The sequence below is a fragment of the Octopus sinensis genome, linkage group LG13 (assembly GCF_006345805.1).
Source record: "Octopus sinensis linkage group LG13, ASM634580v1, whole genome shotgun sequence".
Classification (NCBI taxonomy): Eukaryota; Metazoa; Mollusca; class Cephalopoda; order Octopoda; family Octopodidae; genus Octopus; species Octopus sinensis.
The window spans coordinates 869,135-888,466 of NC_043009.1; the positions used below are offsets into that span (position 1 = coordinate 869,135).

Genomic DNA, 19,332 nt, shown 5'->3' on the forward strand with positions numbered 1-19,332 from the left:
GTGCTTGGTAGGAAGGTGTGTAGTGTGTGATCGTCGCACTGACTATGACAGAAAAAGTTGTCATGGCGATACCTGCTCAGAGGCCTACACAAAGTTGCAGAAAGTGTATGGTGAGGAGTGTATGAGACGCACACAAGTGTACAAGTGGTTCAGACGTTTCCAAGATGGCCGAAAATATGTCGATACTGACAAACGTTCTGGGAGACCCATAACCAGCAGAACTGAGAAAAGTATCACAGATGTGCATGAAACTGTGATGGGAAATCCTCAAATCACCATCCATAAGTTATCAGAGGATGTGCAGATTAATTACAGTTCAGTTTAATCCATTATCACAGATTAGTGTACAAGATGCGTGTCTGCCAAGTTTGTACCAAAACTGCTTTCGGCTGACCAAAAAGGCACTCAAGTTTCAGTAGAACAAGATTTCCTTGATTCTGTCGAGAATGATGAAAAGTTTTTGAAAACTTTGTGTAGGGCTCTGAGCAGGTATCGCCAAGCTTTTGGCAAAATTTGGTGCAGATTCTCTGCTCAACTTTCTCTGTCATAGTCAATGCTATGACCACACACTACACACCTTCCTTCATAGTACTGCTGTAAACAGTGAAAGTGAGCTAGAATGTTAAAACTTAGTGTCCATGCACTGCAGAGTTCAAGGTCAATCTGTGCCAAGTGGCTTCACTCTGTCTACTTTAGCTTCGTTACTATGGCAACAGTCTGGATACTTATTGATCAGACCACATACATATCATCATTTAATGCTGGCTTTCCTGCTACAAAGGCTTGGACAGTTTGATAGGATCTGATGAGCTACAGGACTGCATCAAACTCCAGTGCCAGCTTTCACATGGATTCTATGGCTGGACGCCCTTCCACACATAAACCACTTTACAGTGTGTACTGGGTGGTTTTTTTTTTTCATGCCACCAACACATGCAAGGCCACCAAGTAACTCATGAGGCGGAAAAGAGAAAGAGGGTTTCTTTCCTTAACCCTAACCATCTACTAAAACCACTCAAAAGGTTTTGGGTTAGCTCAAGGGGTATAGTAAAAGACATTTGCTCTATGTGCCACAAAGATACCAAAAAAAACAAAAAAAAATTTTAATCATAAAAGAAACTAAAAAAATGTACACTTACCACCTTCAGACACCATAGTACCAAGCAGAGCAGCAATTGCCTGTAAATTAGATAATACAATAAAGAATAGTAAAAAAAAACCCTCAAGTAGCATTAGTCTTTGTTTTGTTTTGTTTTTGCAATCTGTTAATCAGGAAGACAGTGCACTTGACCCTTTACAGGGACTCCAAGGCTAGGTGGGGGTGGATAGTATCACCAAACTGAAAACATGGCCCAAATGCTTGTTACAGAGTGGAATCTGTTAAAGGCATCCAAAGTATGGAAGGAGGGGTAAGGAGTGAGTGGCAGATCAAGTTTACCACCCAAGGAGGGCCATGGTAGGATTTGAACCCAGAACACAAAGAGCTGGAATTAACACTGCAAGACATCCAGTGCAATGTTCTTACGAGTACAAGTCCACCAATCTATAACCTGGATACGTTTTTTTTTTTTTCATCAACCCCCAACAAAAGGATAAAAGACAAAATTGACCTTGGTAACATTTGAGCTAGGACTGTAAAAAGTTGGAAGGACAAATAACGCAAGGCATCCAATCTGATGCTCTTGCAATTCCACCAATCTACCAACTTGGACTCGTAAATTGTTTTATCAACCCTGAAGGGACAAAAGGCAAAGGTAACTTTGGCGAATGTAAAGAGTTATAGAAATCCAGTAAGACATTTATGGCGAATGCGATGCCAAAACCGATGCCGGCAACAGACACCACCAATGACGCTGACGATGACAACAGCCACTGCCGCCACCACCGTCATCATTAGTTATTGTCTGTTCTCAGCAGGTTCAACAACAGAGATTGTCTTTTCAATCTTTCATGTGCTGTTCTTAAGCATTCACTCTATTTTAAGTCTGTTCATTTCTTGTGAAGGGCAAGGCTCAGTGGTTAGAGGGTTGGGCTCACAAACATGAGGTAGTGGGTTCGAATCCCAGACCGGGCTGCGTGTTGTGCTCTTCAGCAAGACACTTTATTTCATGTTGCTCCAGTTCACTCAGCTGTAGAAATGAGTGACTGGTGCCAAGCTGTATCAACCTTTGCCTTTCCCTTGGATAATAATAGTCTGGAGAGGAGGTTGGTATGGAGAGGGGTGACTGCTGGTCTTCTATTAACAATCTTACCTGGACTTGTGCCTCAGAAGGGAACTTTCTAAGTGCATCTTATGGTCAGTCATTCATGACCAAAAGGGGTCTTTATTCTTTACCCATTTCTTGATATCACCTCTTCATGTAATTCTTGGTTTTTCTTCTCCCTCTCTTCCCAATCTATTTCGCCTTCTGTTAACAATCTCAGTAAATCTTTTTCATTAAATTAACCCCTTAGCATTCATATCACTCTGTCAAATGTAATATTTATTCTCATTATATTGAATAAACAATGCAGTATTTTAATGATGTAACAGTATATTTTTAGAATACCATTGACAGACAGGTGTGATAAGCTAGATCTGGTTTGGTGCCTCATTTGTATTGTTTCATCGATTTTATAATTGACTTGTGTAAGAGGTTTACTGCCTCACAATGGCTTTCTTGTAAATGTAAGAGGTTTACTGCCTCACAATGGCTTTCTTGTAAATGTAAGAGGTTTACTGCCTCACAATGGCTTTCTTGTAAATGTAAGAGGTTTACTGCCTCACAATGGCTTTCTTGTAAATGTAAGAGGTTTACTGCCTCAAATATGCTACTTACAAAGAACAATTTGCTCAGGTAAACAGCAATCGGCAGGCGTTGCTGTTGCCCTCGTTATTGTCATCTCGTTTATCACTTTGTCTCATTATGTCTTTGTCCAGCCTGCAGCTTCCTTTCTTTGCAAGGCCTTTATGGCCAATCTAATGAATAAAAGCTGGATCTGACTAATTAGGACATAAAAACAAGTAGCATATTTGGGGCTGGATATAGCCGGTTTAAATGCTAAAGGGCTAAAACAAGGAAAAATAAACCAAACTCACCCATCCAAGGTATTCCATTTCTTGTGGATGTAGTAACCCCTGAATTCCATGATATACAGATAAACCAGTGCCAAAACAAAAAATGCCAACACCACTGATGAGAGAGGATATATTTTTCAGATTGCGGTATCCATACCTAATTGGAAAAAAGAAGACAAAAGATTTTTAAAAATCGTTCATAAAGTACGGCCAGGTATGGGTATATAGTAAAAGAGGTCACTTCCAAACCATGTGGTTTCAGGTTCAGTCCTACTATGTGGCACATTGGGTGTCTTCTACTATAGTCCTGGGCTGACCAAAACCTTGTGAATAGATTGGGACATAGAAACTGAAAAAAGCTTGTCGTGCGTGTGTGTGTGTGTGTCCCCACCATACAAGCAGTGTCCTTCATTTCCAATCTTTTGTGAAAACATGTCCAGCCAAGGCAAAATATAACCTTACTTGGAAACAAGTGAGGGTTTGCAACAAGAATTGCATCCAGCCACAGAAAATCTGCCTCAACATCTTCCATCTGGCCCGTGTTAGCTAATTTCTCAGCATTAATATGTGAGTAAGAGGCTGTATAGTATGTTGGTGAAATTTTACCAGTTGGCTGGGTAGCCTTCTTTTGGATGTAGTTCTAAGATATTTATGGGTGTAGCAGCAGCACCATTCAAAATACCCTGGGCAGTATTTCGTTGAATAAGCAATTCATGTCTCACTCAAGATCACACATCTTTAGACATGGTATACTTTCTCTTCATTGGTTTTATTAACCCTGGAAGGATGAAACCACTATAAAGTCCAGTCGTTGCTGTGGTGTGATAGCTTATGTGCCTCAATGATCCTGAGAGCTATGAGAGCTCTTAGTAGCCCTCACCACCACCATACTGGACAGCTCAAAGGATTGAGGCCAGACTTATATGGACCACCTCTTGGCCAGAGATAAAAATGGGTTTGTGTAGGACCAACCCACCTATCCAAAAAGAGCAAAGTTACAGAAATATTGATGGAAGTCAAAATCAAGAAGATCTGAGAGAGGAAGGCCTTCTCTCCAGGAAGACATCACAGAGTTGAGAAAAGTGGGAAAAAATCATTGATGATTCCATGCTCCACAGGGAGTGAAGGGCTTCAATAAAATGGAATGATGAAAGACACAGTCAACCTTGACAAGAGTTGACAACCAGAATGTAACAGAAGTTCATAACAAAATACTGCAAGACACTTTACATACCCTTTCCACTTGTTTCGCCACTAGGGTTACTGTCTCACACCCACCCGGTACTAGCTGTCCCAGCCTCGATTTGTTACAGTGTCCCACTTTTACCAACCAGCAGCAGTACCAGGCTTTCCCTGTTACTGTCCCACATTCACTGAAAAATTCCATGCAGTCCTTCCTCTCTACGACTTTAACCCACTGGAATTCACTCCCTGCTTGTTTTAAATGCAAAATACTGACATACACAAATTCAAAGTGAACACCAACCACAACAACCTGGCCTTTCTACCAAACAATCATAATCACCATGATCAAGGTAATGGTGGTGGTGATAACAATAATAATAATAATAATAATCATTTCAAATTTTGGCAGCAATTTCGGTGGGAAAGGGGTAAGTCAATTACATTGACCCCAGTGATCAACTGGTACTTATTTTCTTGACCCTGAAAGGATGAAAGGCAAAGTCGACCACAGTGGAATTTGAACTCAGAACATGAAGAAGGTCAAAATACTGCTAAGCATTTCACCCATGCCAGCTCATCACCTTAATAATAATAATAATACTAATACAGATAATATAATAATAATAATAATAATAATAATAATAACAACAATGGCTTCAGATTGTGCAACAAGAGCAGCCATTTTGAAGGAAGGGATAAGTTGATTACATCGACCCCAGTGTTTCACTGGTACTTAATTTATCAACCCCAAAAGGATGAAAGGCAAAGCCAACCTCAGCGGAATTTGAAATCAGAACATTGCGACAGATGAAATACCAATAAGCATTTTGCCCAGTTTGCCATCTTAATAATAATAGAAATAATTAATAATCATAATATAATAATAATAACAACAATAATAATAATAACAATTATAATAATACTTACGGATGAACAGCATCAGGCTTTTTAATAGAGTGGTATAAGCCAATTCCTAATATTACCTGGGATAAGAAAAAATTTAGAAATAAAATAAAATTAAATATATATGTATATGTGTGTATATATATATAATTTATATATATCACAGGCACAGGTGTGATTAAAAAGCTTGCTTCCCAACCATGTAGCCTTGGGTTCAGCCCCACTGTGCAGCACCGAGGGCAAGTGCCTTCCAGCAAAGCCCTGGGTTGACCATATTCCTTGTGCTCTGCGATATCTATGCAAATAGTATGGGGTCTACCTGCTGATGTGCAGCAGTGCCACAAAGGTAAAACAAAAACTGGCAATTATAAACAGCTCTGAAGATGTAAACATTATTTATGTCGAAGTATTCAGGCTTTTCTTTTAACACCCGGCATCTTAATGGGACATTCTACTCTGATGCTTTCCTACAGCTAATGAGCACATAGCAGATCATATACAGTAAGTATGTGATATCGAGATTAAATGTGTGTGTGTGTCATGCTGGTACTACGTAAAAACACTCCTCAAAGTGGCTGGCGTTAAGAAGGGCATCCAGCTTTAGAAACTATGCCAAAACAGACATGGAGCCTGAACAGCCCTTCAGCTAGTAAGCTCCTGTCAAACTGTCCGACCCATGCCAGCGTGGAAAATGGACATTAAATGAATATATATATATATCATCATCATTGTTTAACGTCCGTTTTCCGTGCTAGCACGGGTTGAACGATCCGACTGGGGTCTGGGAAGCCAAGAGGCTGTACCAGGCTGCAGTCTGATCTGGCAGTGTTTCTACAGCTGGATGCCCTTCCTAACACCAACCACTTCGTGAGTGTAGTGGGTGTTTTTTACGTGCCACCGACACAGGTGCCAGGGGAGTATTTGCATCCAGACTGAAGAAAGTGAAATTTATACTGAACAATGCATATTCATTAGAAAAACCACAGTTTCTAAGGGTTTTAAAAGCAAAACCCTTGAGATGACCCTGAATCTGTAAATGAATGTGTTATCAGTTTGCAAAGAGGTTTCAATTATATTTATTTTTGTCTAAAGGCAGCTTAGCCATTGTGACACAAAAGCAGATTGTTAGATGTTGAGAGGGAGGGAGGGGAAACGAAATCAAAAGAACAAGGATCAAATGATTTCAGAGTGATTATTTGAAGAGAGAGAGAGAGAGAGAGAGAGAGAGAGAGTGAGATAGAAAGAGAGAGAGGGAGAGAGAAAGGAAAGAATATTTACAAAATAAATAATTATATTTTTAATAAATGACAGCTGAAACTAATGAATAAGATGATGATGGTGATGAGAGTGGGGTGTTTTTTTGTAGTGGCGGTGGTGGTGGGGATGTGAATACTTGCATTTTGGGAACCAATGTGTAAACAAAACCCTTGAGTTGTTGAGTAAATGTAAATGAATGCTTTATAAGTTGGAAACAACTGGAATTATTTCAAAATGGATTTTGAGATCTTAAGAGGGAGGAAGTGAAATCAAATCCAAATAACAACAGGAGTGTCTTTGTGATAAGAGGCTTGCTTCCCAACTACATGGTTCCAGGTTCAGTCCCACTGGGTGGCACCTTGAGCAAGTGTCATCTACTATAACCAAAGCTTTGTGAGTGGCTTTGGTAGACGGAAACAGAAAGAAGTCCATCCTGAATATATGAGTGTGTGTTTGTGTATATATGTATCATCATCATCATCGTTTAGCGTCCGCTTTCCATGCTAGCATGGGTTGGACGGGTCAACTGGGGTCTGTGAAGCTGGAAGGCTTCGTCAGGCCCAGTCAGATCTGGCAGTGTTTCTACGGCTGGATGCCCTTCCTAACGCCAACCACTCCGCGAGTGTAGTGGGTGTTTTTTACGTGCCACCTGCACAGGTGCCAGACAGAGCTGGCGAACGGCCACGAACGGATGGTGCTTTTACGTGTCACCGGCACGGGGCCAGGCGATGCTGGCAACGGACACGAACGGACTCCCAAATTTTTGACTAATGCCGGTATAATAGTATAATACAGAATGCTGTGGGTGACTTTTACACAAGAATGTACTTTATGAATGTAAAAATATAAAACAAAGATATGTAGGTCTATAGGCCAACTTAAGACTAAATCGACTTACAACCAGTTGTCAGTCGGAACCAATTGTGGTCATACGTCAACAACAACCTGTATATATATATATATATATATATATATATATATATATATATTATATATATATATATATATGACACACACACACACACACACACACATATATTATACAGGAATATACGAAATATATTATGATACACATATAGTGTGTGTGTGTATATATATAGATCTACACTTCATAATTTTATCCTTAAAAGTACTAAAGGAGAAAAAAATGGTCAAATAGAATGAAAATATTGAACAAAAATTCAAATCTACCTGGTTGACTGTGTCAGCAAGTGAGTGAATACATTCAGAAAACATACTATGAGAACCAGTATACAGCCAAGCTATTAACTTCACTAATGTATTTATTGCATTGCTGGAAAAGAAAGAATAAATTAATGGTTTAAAATTTCAGCACAAGGCCAGCGATTTTAGGGAGTGGGGGATAAGTTGGTTACATCAACCCCTGTATTTGACTAGTGCTTTTTTTTTATTTACCCCTGAGGGGAGGAAAGGTAAAAGCTACCTCAGAGGAATTTGAACTCAAAACAAAGAGAACTGGGAGAAATGCTGCTAAGCATTTTGTCAAATGTGCTAACAATTCTGCCAGCTCACTGCCTCATGTAAAAAGCATCCAGTCCACACCGTGAAGTGATTGAAATTTAGAAGGGTATCCAGCTGTAAAAACCATGCCAAAATCGACCTCGCCTGCGGTGGTGACACATAAAAAGCACTTAGTCCACTCTGTAGGGGTGTTGGTGTTAGGAAGGGCATCCAGCCGCAAAAACTATACGAAAACAGTCAGTCTTCTGTCTGACCAGCTCCTGTCAAACCATCCAACCCATGGCAGCATGGAAGGCAAGTGTTAAACAACGATGATGAGGAGGAGGTGGAGGTGGACAACTACCATAAAGAAGTACCAATCTCTAACTGTGGAGGGAATCTGTGGAAGAGGTGGACCCAGGAAGACATGAGATGAGGTGGTGAAGCATGATCTGCAGACACTGAGTCTCACAGAGGCGATGACAAAGGATTAAGACCTTTGGTGATTTGCTGTGATTGAGAAGACTCATCAAGCCAAGTGAAATTGTAATTGTAGCTGGTGTCAGCGTCACATAAAGGGCAACCGTGCCAGTGACATGTAAAGGAAATTTTTTTAGCAAACATTAGTGAAAAAAACGGATTTCGTCCAGAAATTTCCATTCAAATTTATTTTAAGACATTTACTTCAGACAACAAACAGGATGAGACACTAGCTAATATATGAGACACCTATTTTCTTTCCTTTTTGTTCTTTTTTATATTTTAGTAGGGAGAGAAGGCAGTGTCCATGACCCTTTAAAGGGCCTCTGAGGCTGATGAGATGAAGTAAGAAGATATCTTCAAACCGAAGACCTTGTCCAAAAGCTCATAACAGTGCCTTGTGGTGATGTTAAACTAGACAACATTATGATATTGTATGATATTAATATCACATACAATATTAATACATTACCCGACCTAGTATCTGGCTTCCAGAAATCTGGAGATATTGAGCAATAATGCTGTATCCTGTATTAAGTAAACAGACCCTGTTTCGGAAGCTGGTTAACCTCCATACTGTGAGTTAAAATAGTTTCATTCTTTACGTTTTTAAGTAGATTGATAAAGATTAAACATACTCGACTCTAAAATTGTATTAATTTATATCTTTTAAATATAATGATCTTTTTTTTTTACTTCATTTTTGTATCTGGTTTGCAAGATTCTTTATATGAATTCGTGTGTTGAAACAAATTTTTGTATCTTCTACTTCGTCTTTGTATCTGGTTAATATTTTCTAGTGGTTTTGTTATATTGGTACAAGATGTGTCGGAGGCCCTTCTAGCTAAAGAAATCTTAGCCTCTGCCTCACTCTCCCTAAGCGCAACAAAAGATTGTTTTTGATTTTTCTTCGTTCCATTTTCCTCTATAAACATTGCACTGTGTACATAGTACAGCATGATATATTTTTAAGAATTTTAAGTGGATAAATAAATATCAAACGGAGCCTGCTTTAGAAGTGTATAATAATTCGAATTTGTTAAAATACAATTTAATTCTTTATTTTTTATAGTTTACTTTATATTCCGAGTATATATTTAACTCTAACCCAGAAAACCGGGATATTTCCGGTCCCAAGCTAACTGGATAATCAATCAGGTACGGAATGAGAATTCAAACTAAGATGATTTTTTTTAAAAAGTTAAATAACCGGAATTTATGTTAAACAAAAGATATTCATTGCAAGGGAAGTAATCCTAAGAAGAAGAAAAAAATCTTGCGTAACAAGGGAGGTAATAATATTCAGTATTAAAGCAGATCTCTCTATATATAAAGCTGAAGTTGTCTGTGTATGGGAGATTTGGTAGCCTTCAACTAACACTATCTCCTCCGAGACCCTGCGGCGCAAGTTGACCAAAATTGAGAGTATGATAGAAGAAGGCTTGCTCTTCCTTCCGTAGAAGAAAAAATTCAAATCGGACCATGTTAAGACCAAAAATTATTTACATCAAAAAGGTGCTTTTTTTCTATGAAAATCCCTATTTTTTGCGATTTTTTGACTGCTGTGTCGCCATTTTTCGGTGTATTTCAACCAGAAAAATGTTCACATAAATAGAATAACAAGCTACATAATGCAAAATTTTTACTTTCCAAAAATTCCAATTCTAAAGGGTCGAAAACAAAACAAGCCCGAGCAACGCTGGGCTATATTGCTAGTGGTCTTAAAATCTATGACACTTCTTCAAAACTCCACTCGGTCAAAATTCTGCTTATGCCCAAAGAGGAAACAATTGAACAGATCTCTATTCTAACCTTGACCAGTCAATCTTTTTAGGAATATGTCATCCAGTTTTAAGACAAATGTTGCTTGCTTTTATGATTATCTTCACTATCAAACCCATCATCATCATCATTTAACATCCCAGACATTCCCATGTCTGCATGGGTCAAATGCAATTTGCAGAGGCAAATTTTCGATGGCTTAATGCATTTCCTGCCACCGAACCTCACTGATTTCCAAATAAGGAAATGTTTTTCTTTGGCCGGACATGCTTTTCAAAAGCAGACTGGAATTGAGCAACATCAATTGTATGACAGCAATGGTCAATTACAATCATCATGTGATATCATGACCAGGGTGCACACACACATATATACGAGGGGGTGGGGCTGAAAAGTTCCTGGCTTTGAATAAAAAAAAAATACAGGATGATCAGTTAATTATGATTTTATTCACCATGTTCCACTCTCAGATTCACACACATTGCAGCGATCCTTCAGTTTTCTAAGCCCTGTAAAATAACTCGGAAGGCTGGGCCTTCAACCAGGCCTTTTGTGACATCCTTAAAGCCAGGAACTTTTCAGCATTATTTACATTATTTACATTTGACAGATATTTGTCCTCATCTTGTTTGTTGTTAACACAATGTTTTGGCTGATATACCCTCCAGCCTTCATCGGGTGTCTTGGGAAATTTCGAACCTAGGTTCTCATTCCTAAGGTATTTTTCGTTGTTGTTGTTGGTATTATTATTATTCAGGTCACTGCCTGGAATTGAACTCGGAATCTTGGAGATAGTAGCCTGTGCTCTTAACCACTACACCATATGTAGTGGTTAATAATAATAACATCGAAAAATAGCTTAGGAATGAGAACCCAGGTTCAAAATTTCCCTAAGACACCTGATGAAGGCTGGAGGGTATATCAGCCAAAACGTTAACAACAAAGAAGATGAGGACAAATATCTGTCAAATGTAAATAATTCCTCATCTCTTAAATATAGAACTGTAACCTCATATATATGTGAGTATATACACGATGGGCTTCATTCTGTTTCTATTTACCAAATCCACTCACAAGGCTTTGGTTGGCCCTAGACTATGGCCCAGGACTATGGAAGAAGGTGCATGCAGTGGGACTGAACTGAAGACCACATGGTTGGGAAGCAACGCTTGCACTTCTGCGTCTGTGTGTGTGTGCACATGTGAATATTTGCATTCTTTAATGTTGACACTGGTTGACCAATCACAGACCGTCTTCTATAAAAGAATGTCCATCCACTGAACTGTCAAAGCTTCAAAGAACAAAGGGGAATATTATCTTTCATGGGCGCAGGAGTGGCTGTGTGGTGAGTAGCTTGCTTACCAACCACATGGTTCTGGGTTCAGTCCCACTGCATGGCACCTTGGGCAAGTGTCTTCAACTATAGCCTCAGGCCGACCAAACCCTTGTGAGTGGATTTGGTAGACAGAAACTGAAACAAGTCCATCGTACATATGTATATGTATATATATATAATATATATATATGTGCGTGTGTGTCTGTGTTTGTCCCCTCCCAACATCGCTTGACAACCGATGCTGGTGTGTTTACATCCCCGTAACTTAGCAGTTCAGCAAAAGAGACTGATAGAATAAGTACTAGGCTTACAAAGAATAAGTCCTTGGGTCGATTTATTCAACTAAAAGTGGTGCTCCAGCATGGCCGCAGTCAAATGACTGAAACAAGTAAAAGAGTAAAGAGTTTCTTGGAAAATAGGTGAGCAGTGGCAACAAGAAGAGCATCCAATCTAAAAAACACAAGCTTCAAGAGAGATTGTCTGACCAATGCAAGCACAGAAAAGTGGACATTAAAAAGATGATTATAATGTATTGTGTCACAACAGTTTCATATGTGATGACCAGTGGAATAAAGTACCCTGCTTGAAAATAAATAAAGGTATTTAACCAGAGAATATAGCAGCCAACCCATGTTAGCATGGATAAAAGCAAACACAGAAATGGTGGTGGTGCTGATAGCAATGGCACAGTGGTTAGGGCAGTGGACTTGCGGTCATAAGAACATGGTTTCGATTCCCAGACCGGGCATTGTGAGTGTTTATTGAGCAAAAACACCTAAACTCCACGAGGCTCCGGTGGGTGGTGAACCCCGCTGTACTCTTTCACCATAACTTTCTCTCACTCTTTCTTCATACTTCTGCCGCAAAGCAGAGGAACCAAGGTGTAACCCACTATGGTGTGGTAAACTTTCAGACCCTAGTCTACATTGCGAATCCTCTGTACCCCAGAATGGTTCAGCTCTCCACCCGTTAAAAAGGCACCGTTTATGGAATGAGGATAACAACGTAACTTTCGCGCCCATGCAACCGCCAGTCTACCGTGTGTGGTGGGTGGGTCTTCAAGTTGCCACACGCATTCTTAGTAGCTTAGAGTAGGCTCGAATTAGAGATTATTCTTTGTGGCCAATGGTGTGAGTCCCGATTGGAGGAGGAGGAGGAGGAAGAGGAGGTGGAGGAGGAGAAGAAGAAGAAGAAGCAGATCAAATTTAATACTTACATAAATATGGCTGACACGACAACTTTACCCGAACTAGACGACCAAAGCTTATCTGGTTGTGGTCCTGGAGTCTACAAGGAATCAGTTGATAAATTGAATACAAATAATATCAGTCTAAGAACTGAATGGTTGTGATGTCTACCTAATTCATTCTTATCAACTTCAATACACTTTTGTGAGCAAGTTTCTCTTCAAATACACTGTTTTGTGGCAATTAATTTTGAAAATCATGAGGAATTTAGTGAAATTATATTCTCGTTATTAAGCTGGTGTTTAAATTTAAAACAAATTCAAATAAGAGTGTTATAGTTTGCTTGAAGCATTGTAGTACAGAAGAAGAAAAATAAACGAAAAAGGAAATGAGAAAATCTTCTAAAAATGCAGAGAGGAAAATTGAAAAACCTTTCTACAATTCAGGTGAAGGATAGAAGTAATATAGATCACTTAGATAGATCATTATATCGTGCTTAAGCAAACCCATCAAGCCAAGCAAAATCACAGTTGTGGCAGATACCAGTCTCATGTAAATTGGCACCCGTGCCAGTGGCATGTAAAAGCACCCGGGTGTCACACAAATGGCACCCATGCCAATGACATGTAAAAGCACCCATTACACTCATGGAGTGGTTGGCATTAGGAAGAGCATCCAGCCATAGAAAACCATGCCAAATCAGACTTGAGTCTGGTGCTGTCTTCCAGTATGCCAGCCCTGGTCAAACCATCCATTGTCCATGCCGGCATGGACAATGGATTGGATGGACGATGGATTGGATGGACAATGGACTGGATGGACGATGGAGTTGATGGCATGACTTCTATGGCTGAATGCCCTTCTCAATACCACAGATGTCCTTCCCAATGCTAAGGATGCCTTTCCTTAATGCCAAAAGAGTTAAATTTCACATTCCTCAGTCAAACTTCTTCCTTAAGTAAAGCAAGAAAAAATAAACAAACAAAGACAACGATTACCTGTTGCTCTTCTTGCTCTTCAGCAAGTTCAAATTTTTTAGAATCACCTGTTTGCTTTTTATAATTTTCTATTGCTGCCTTCAGTTGGAACAAGTCCACTACAGAAAAAAAATTCAATAAATCCAATTAAAAAAAAATTAAATTACAAAAGATACAAAATTAAATAAAATTTAATAACAAAGATTTACAAATATGTGTCTTGAAGTTATTTCTCTCTTTAATTTATATTTAACTAGCAGTATAGCCCGGCGTTGCTCAGGTTCGTTTTCTTTCCGACCCTTTAGAATTGGAATTTTTGAAAAGTAAAAATTTTGCATTATGTAGCTTGTTATTCTCTTTAAGTGAACATTTTTCTGGTTGAAATACACTGAAAAATGGCAACACAGCAGTCAAAAAATTGTAAAAAATAGAGATTTTCATAGAAAAAAAAGCACCTTTTTGATGTAAATAATTTTTGGTCTTAACATGGTCCAATTTGAATTTTTTCCTCTACGGAAGGAAGAGCAAGCGTTCTTCTATTATACTCTCAATTTTGGTCAACTTGTGCCACAGGGTCTCGGAGGAGATAGTGGTAGTTGAAGGCTACCAAACACACACACAGACAACTTCAGCTTTATATATAAAAATTTACATTAGAGACTTAGATAGAGTAAAGCATCATGTCCAGTGCCCTGCAGTCTTCATGGAAAAACTGATCAATTACCTTTGTTACATAAATCTTATCCAAGATGCTGCAAATAGCATTCAAACACAAAAAACAAAAACCACTTACAACGACCAAATCGTTCCCGTTCCATTTGAATAATTTTCTGTTTTTCTTTAGTAACATTTGACAAAGAACCCCACTTTTTGATTGCTCTGAAATATTTAAACAAAATTTTATTTAGTTATTGTTATTATTATTATTATTATTGGGTGAGAGTAGTGTGCATGCAATCAAAGTGACACTGGGGTACAAATATACAAAACCCAATATACCCATCATGACTACCCATCTGATGAGGGTACACCAGGCACATGCATCACAACCAAGTGTGCACAACATGCTGACTTCATATCAAGTTAAACAGTGCATGCCCTTGCAGACTGGGTCAAGTTAGAATTTTCTTCAGGTTGAGTAGCCCATCCCACTCATAAGGTCCTTAAATAAGGTTTGTTAAAGGATGGTGAACCCATGAATCCAGAGGTGAATTATTCAAACTCCAAAGAATTCCTCTCAACACATGGCTATGATGCTCCCCACCACTTCTGCTCATGATCAGAGATGCACATATCGTCAGCCACTAAGGGATATGCTCAACTGGTTATGGTCAAACAACTGACAAACAAATCTGTGGTATTGAGCAGAATATTTGCTGTAGCCCATCTTTTATACCAAGACAAAACAATGTACACGATAACACTTCCAATCAGTTAAGACATGAGAGTCACTGCCTGGTAATACATCCGGGCATTTTTTTTTTTAATAATAATAATAATAATAATTATTATTATTATGATGAAGAAGAAGAAAAAGAAAAAGAAGAAGAAAAAGAAAAAGAAGAAAAAGAAAAAGAAAAGAAAAAGAAGAAGAAAGAAAAAGAAAAGAAAAGAAAAAGAGAAGAAGAAGAAGAAGAAAAAGAAGAAGAAAAAGAAAAGAAAAAGAAGAAGAAGACGAAGAAGAAGAAGAAGAAGAAAAAGAAAAAGAAGAAGAAGAAGAGAAGAAGAAGAAGAGAAAAAAAAAAAGAGAAGAAGAAGAAGAAGAAGAAGAAGAAGAGAGAAGAAGAAAAGAAGAAGAAGAGAAAAAGAAGAAGAAGAAGAAGAAGAAGAAGAAAAAAGAAGAAAAAGAAAAAGAAGAAAAGAAGAAGAAAAGAAGAAGAAGAAGAAGAAGAAGAAGGTAAGATGACAGAATCGTTAGCATGCTGGACAAAATGCTTAGTGGTATTTCACCTGTCGCTACATTCTGAGTTCAAATTCCGCCAAGGTCAACTTTGTTTTTCATCCTTTCAGGGTTGATAAATTAACTACCAGTGAAACACTGGGGTCGATGTAGTCCCCTCCCCTAAAAAATTTCAGGCCTTGTACCTATAGCAGAACGTATTATTATTTTTATTATTATTATTGAGTGAAAGAGCAGTGCATGCCATCAAAGTGACGCTGGGGTAAAATATACAAAGCCCAGTCTACCCCTCATGACCACCCGTCTGGTACGTGCAGACCTGGCACAGACACACTGCCACATGTGTGCACCCCTCATGACCACCCGTCTGGTAAGTGCAGACCTGGCACAGACACACTGCCACATGTGTGCACCCCTCATGACCACCCGTCTGGTAAGTGCAGACCTGGCACAGACACACTGCCACATGTGTGCACCCCTCCTGACCACCCGTCTGCCTAAAGTGTATTAAAAAAGTGACAGAGTATTTCATATATGGTGATTTAGGGAGTCAGTGGCTGGGTAGACAGTGTTACGTGAGGAAGATTTAACTGCTATTTTTAGCAGGTGTGTTTCTTCTCTGTAAGCTTCATTATTCCTGCTGTCATAATTTAGTCTAACTAAACAGTAATGTGTGTGCATGTGTGTGTGTGTGTGTGCATGTGTATTTGAATGTGCTTGCATGTGTGTGTGTGTGTGTGTGTGTGTATGGCTGTGAGTGCGATTGAGTATGCACTTATGTGATCGTGTTGCTGTCTAAATACACGCGTGTACAAGAGAGTGTGGATGTTTGTGTACGTTTCTCTGTGCATGATTATTTGTCTGTGTGTATGTGTATGAGTGTGTGTGTGTATGCATATGTGTATTTATCTCTGTGTGTGTATGTGTATGTGATCAGGTATGATCTCATGCAATTAATTTGCAGAATAAATTTATAAAACGTTTAAAAAAAACAAAAAACAGATAGCAAAGAGGTAACTTACAGCTTCTCAACATCAGACCTTAGAAACATTAAAATCGGCATTTCTCTTCCATATGGACTTCTTCGAGTGTACTTTGGTAATTGTGTTAAGTCACTGGGACCAAAAAAAAAAAATGTATTTAAAGAAGATTCCAAACCAAAATCTGTTTAATTACAAAATCAGATTCATTTTTATTATCATTGCCACCATTTAACGCCTGTTTTACCAATGTTGAGTTTGACAGGCGCTAGCAATACCAGGAGCTGCAATTATGATGATGATGATCATCATCATCATTTAACGTCTACTTTCCATGCTAGCATGGGTTGGATGACTTGACTGAGGACTGGCGAATCAGATGGCTGCACCAGGCTCCAATCTGATCTGGCAGAGTTTCTACAGCTGGATGCCCTTCCTAATGCCAACCACTCCGGGAGTGTAGTGGGTGCTTTTACGTGCCACTGGCACAAGGACCAGTTAGGTGGTACTGGCAATGGCCATGCTCAAATGGTGTTTTTTTACGTGTCACCTGCACAGGAGCCAGTCCAGCAGCACTGGCAATGAACTCGCTTGAATGTTTTTTCCACGTGCCACCGGCACACAAGTGCCAGTAAAACGATGCTGGTAACAATCACGCTTGAATTGTGCTTTTTACGTGCCACTGGCATGGAAGCCAGTTAGCTGCTCTGGCAACGATCAGGCTTGGATGGTGCTCTTAGCGTTCTATAATCTGTTTTGGCATGGTTTCTACAGCTCGATGCTTTTCCTAACGCCAACCACTTTACAGAGTATACTGGATGCTTTCCACATGGCATCATCACCAGTACCATCATTTTAATGTCTGCTTTGCTATGCCTGCATGCATCAAATGAGACTTTGTTGGGGTAGAGTTTTCTATGGTCAGATATCTTTCCTGATTTGTTTCCAAGCAAAATAATACTCTCTTATTCTATTGAAAAACAAACAGCCTAGACATAGTTATTGGAAATAAATGATGTTCGTATGATCCCTTTGTCTTACTTCTGTTTGTTTCAATCATTGGATGGCAGCCATGCTACAGCACCACCTTGAAAGGTTTATGGTTTTTAAATCTGATACTTATTATATCGGTCTCTTTTTGCCGAGCCTGCCAAGAAAAGTGGTTCTAGGCTAATAGATGAAAGGTTACACTGTGAAAGAAGGGGACCACAGCAGGATAGGTTTCTTGCTGCAAAGGGGCCACATAATTATTCATATGATATGAATGGGAAATCCGTCGAAACTACACCTGATTATATATACACTTTAGATGAGTTGTAGTGCACCTGAGCACTGTACACAATTATTATTATTATTATTATTATTATGACCAGTATTGTTTAGAACAAAGTGGAAGACTTGAATGTACAAAGAAGCTTATTCCTAGGTTTTATGTCCCTTTTTCTGTGCTACAGACATATATTACTGAGATAATATTTTACAGCCAGATGTCCTTCCAGATGCCAATTTTTACTTCTTTTTCAAACATTCAAAGACTAAGTAACAGACAATTTGTTGAGAAGAGAAGCAACAAGAAGAGACATCTACACTCAACTTCCTTAAGGTGCAATTGTAAATAAACACACAACAGACTTCCTTCAGGTTCCATCTACCAAATCCACTTACAAGGTCTTGGTCAGTCAAGGGTGAAAGTAGAAGAAACTTATCCAAAGTGCCATGCAGTAGGACTGAACCCAAAGCCATGTGGTTTGGAAGAGAACTTCTTAACCACAAAACCATGCCTGCTCTCATATGTATATAAATAACAACTTGAACAAGGAAAAAAAACCCAACTTACTTTGGTGATAGAAGAAACTCATTCATGGCTCTAACAGGTAAGATGAAAACATTCCCCACATAACTGTAATCAATGGATTTTTTCTTCTTTGCTGGGGTAACTGGAAAATAGAGAAATGCATAAATGGCTTCATTTATTCATTATATATTGGCCATAAAGACCTTACATAGAAGAGAAGCTACGGGTGGAATTTATTGGGGCAGATTTTTCTGTGACTAAGTGTCCTTCCTGCTGCCAACCCTTACCTGCTGTGTTACTCAAGAAGAAATATCCAAAAATTCATTCATCAATAACAGGCAGACCAAGTCCCAAATTCTAAGAGAAATCAATAAACGAATAACATTCAGGTTACGCCAAAATTGTGGCACCGGCTACAGAGTTCAACAGGCAACTTGTCCGACCAGTAGCTTAGGTTGTTCAATATATTGCAAAGTTTGGGATATTGCCAAGTTTCTAGGGCAGCAGGGAACATTTTTCCTTTTTTTTCCCCCCCTATTTTATAGCAATGTTCTAAGTGCAGGGAGGATTGTAAACTATTTAAGTAACAGCAAACTTCTATCTGGTTAAATTTGTGCCTTGCATGTCCCTTAATATGTTCTCTGATCAATAATAAAGGTTGTGCCTTCATCAAGCGAGCTCATTAACAATTCAGCTCGTTAACAATTCAGCTAAGCAGATCCAATGTCCTTCTGTTTCTTTTGTTTCTTTTTTACTCTTACATTCAGAAGTAAAGGGCAATGCCCTTGGCCTTTTACAGGGCCTTCAACAATGGTTGGGGCAGAAGGAGACCAGGCAGAAAGTGAGGTGAATAGACAGAGACCGGTCAGAGAGAGAGAGAGAAAGAGGAAGACTGACAGGTAGAAAACGAGACAAACAGAAAGAGAGGCAGAGAGAGAATGAAGTGGAGAGAGAGAGTGTGAGGTGGATAGAGAGAGAGGAAGACTGATAGAGAAAAATGAGACAAATGGAGAGAGATACAGAGATGAGAG

At 39.0% G+C, this 19,332-nt stretch overlaps 1 protein-coding gene across 1 annotated transcript in view; it reads right to left on the reverse strand.

Annotated features, from left to right (window-relative positions):
* LOC115218454 (zinc transporter 9) overlaps positions 1-19,332 on the reverse strand; it is an 87,920-nt gene that overhangs the window by 46,446 nt on the left and 22,142 nt on the right. The window contains exons 4-12 of the mRNA XM_036508103.1: positions 18,344-18,443; positions 16,549-16,641; positions 14,420-14,505; positions 13,648-13,745; positions 12,679-12,749; positions 7,595-7,697; positions 5,171-5,226; positions 3,080-3,215; positions 1,140-1,179 (exon numbers count right to left, since the gene is read on the reverse strand). Of these exons, the coding sequence (XP_036363996.1) occupies positions 1,140-1,179; positions 3,080-3,215; positions 5,171-5,226; positions 7,595-7,697; positions 12,679-12,749; positions 13,648-13,745; positions 14,420-14,505; positions 16,549-16,641; positions 18,344-18,443 (783 nt within the window). The remainder of the gene's footprint in view (positions 1-1,139; positions 1,180-3,079; positions 3,216-5,170; positions 5,227-7,594; positions 7,698-12,678; positions 12,750-13,647; positions 13,746-14,419; positions 14,506-16,548; positions 16,642-18,343; positions 18,444-19,332) is intronic.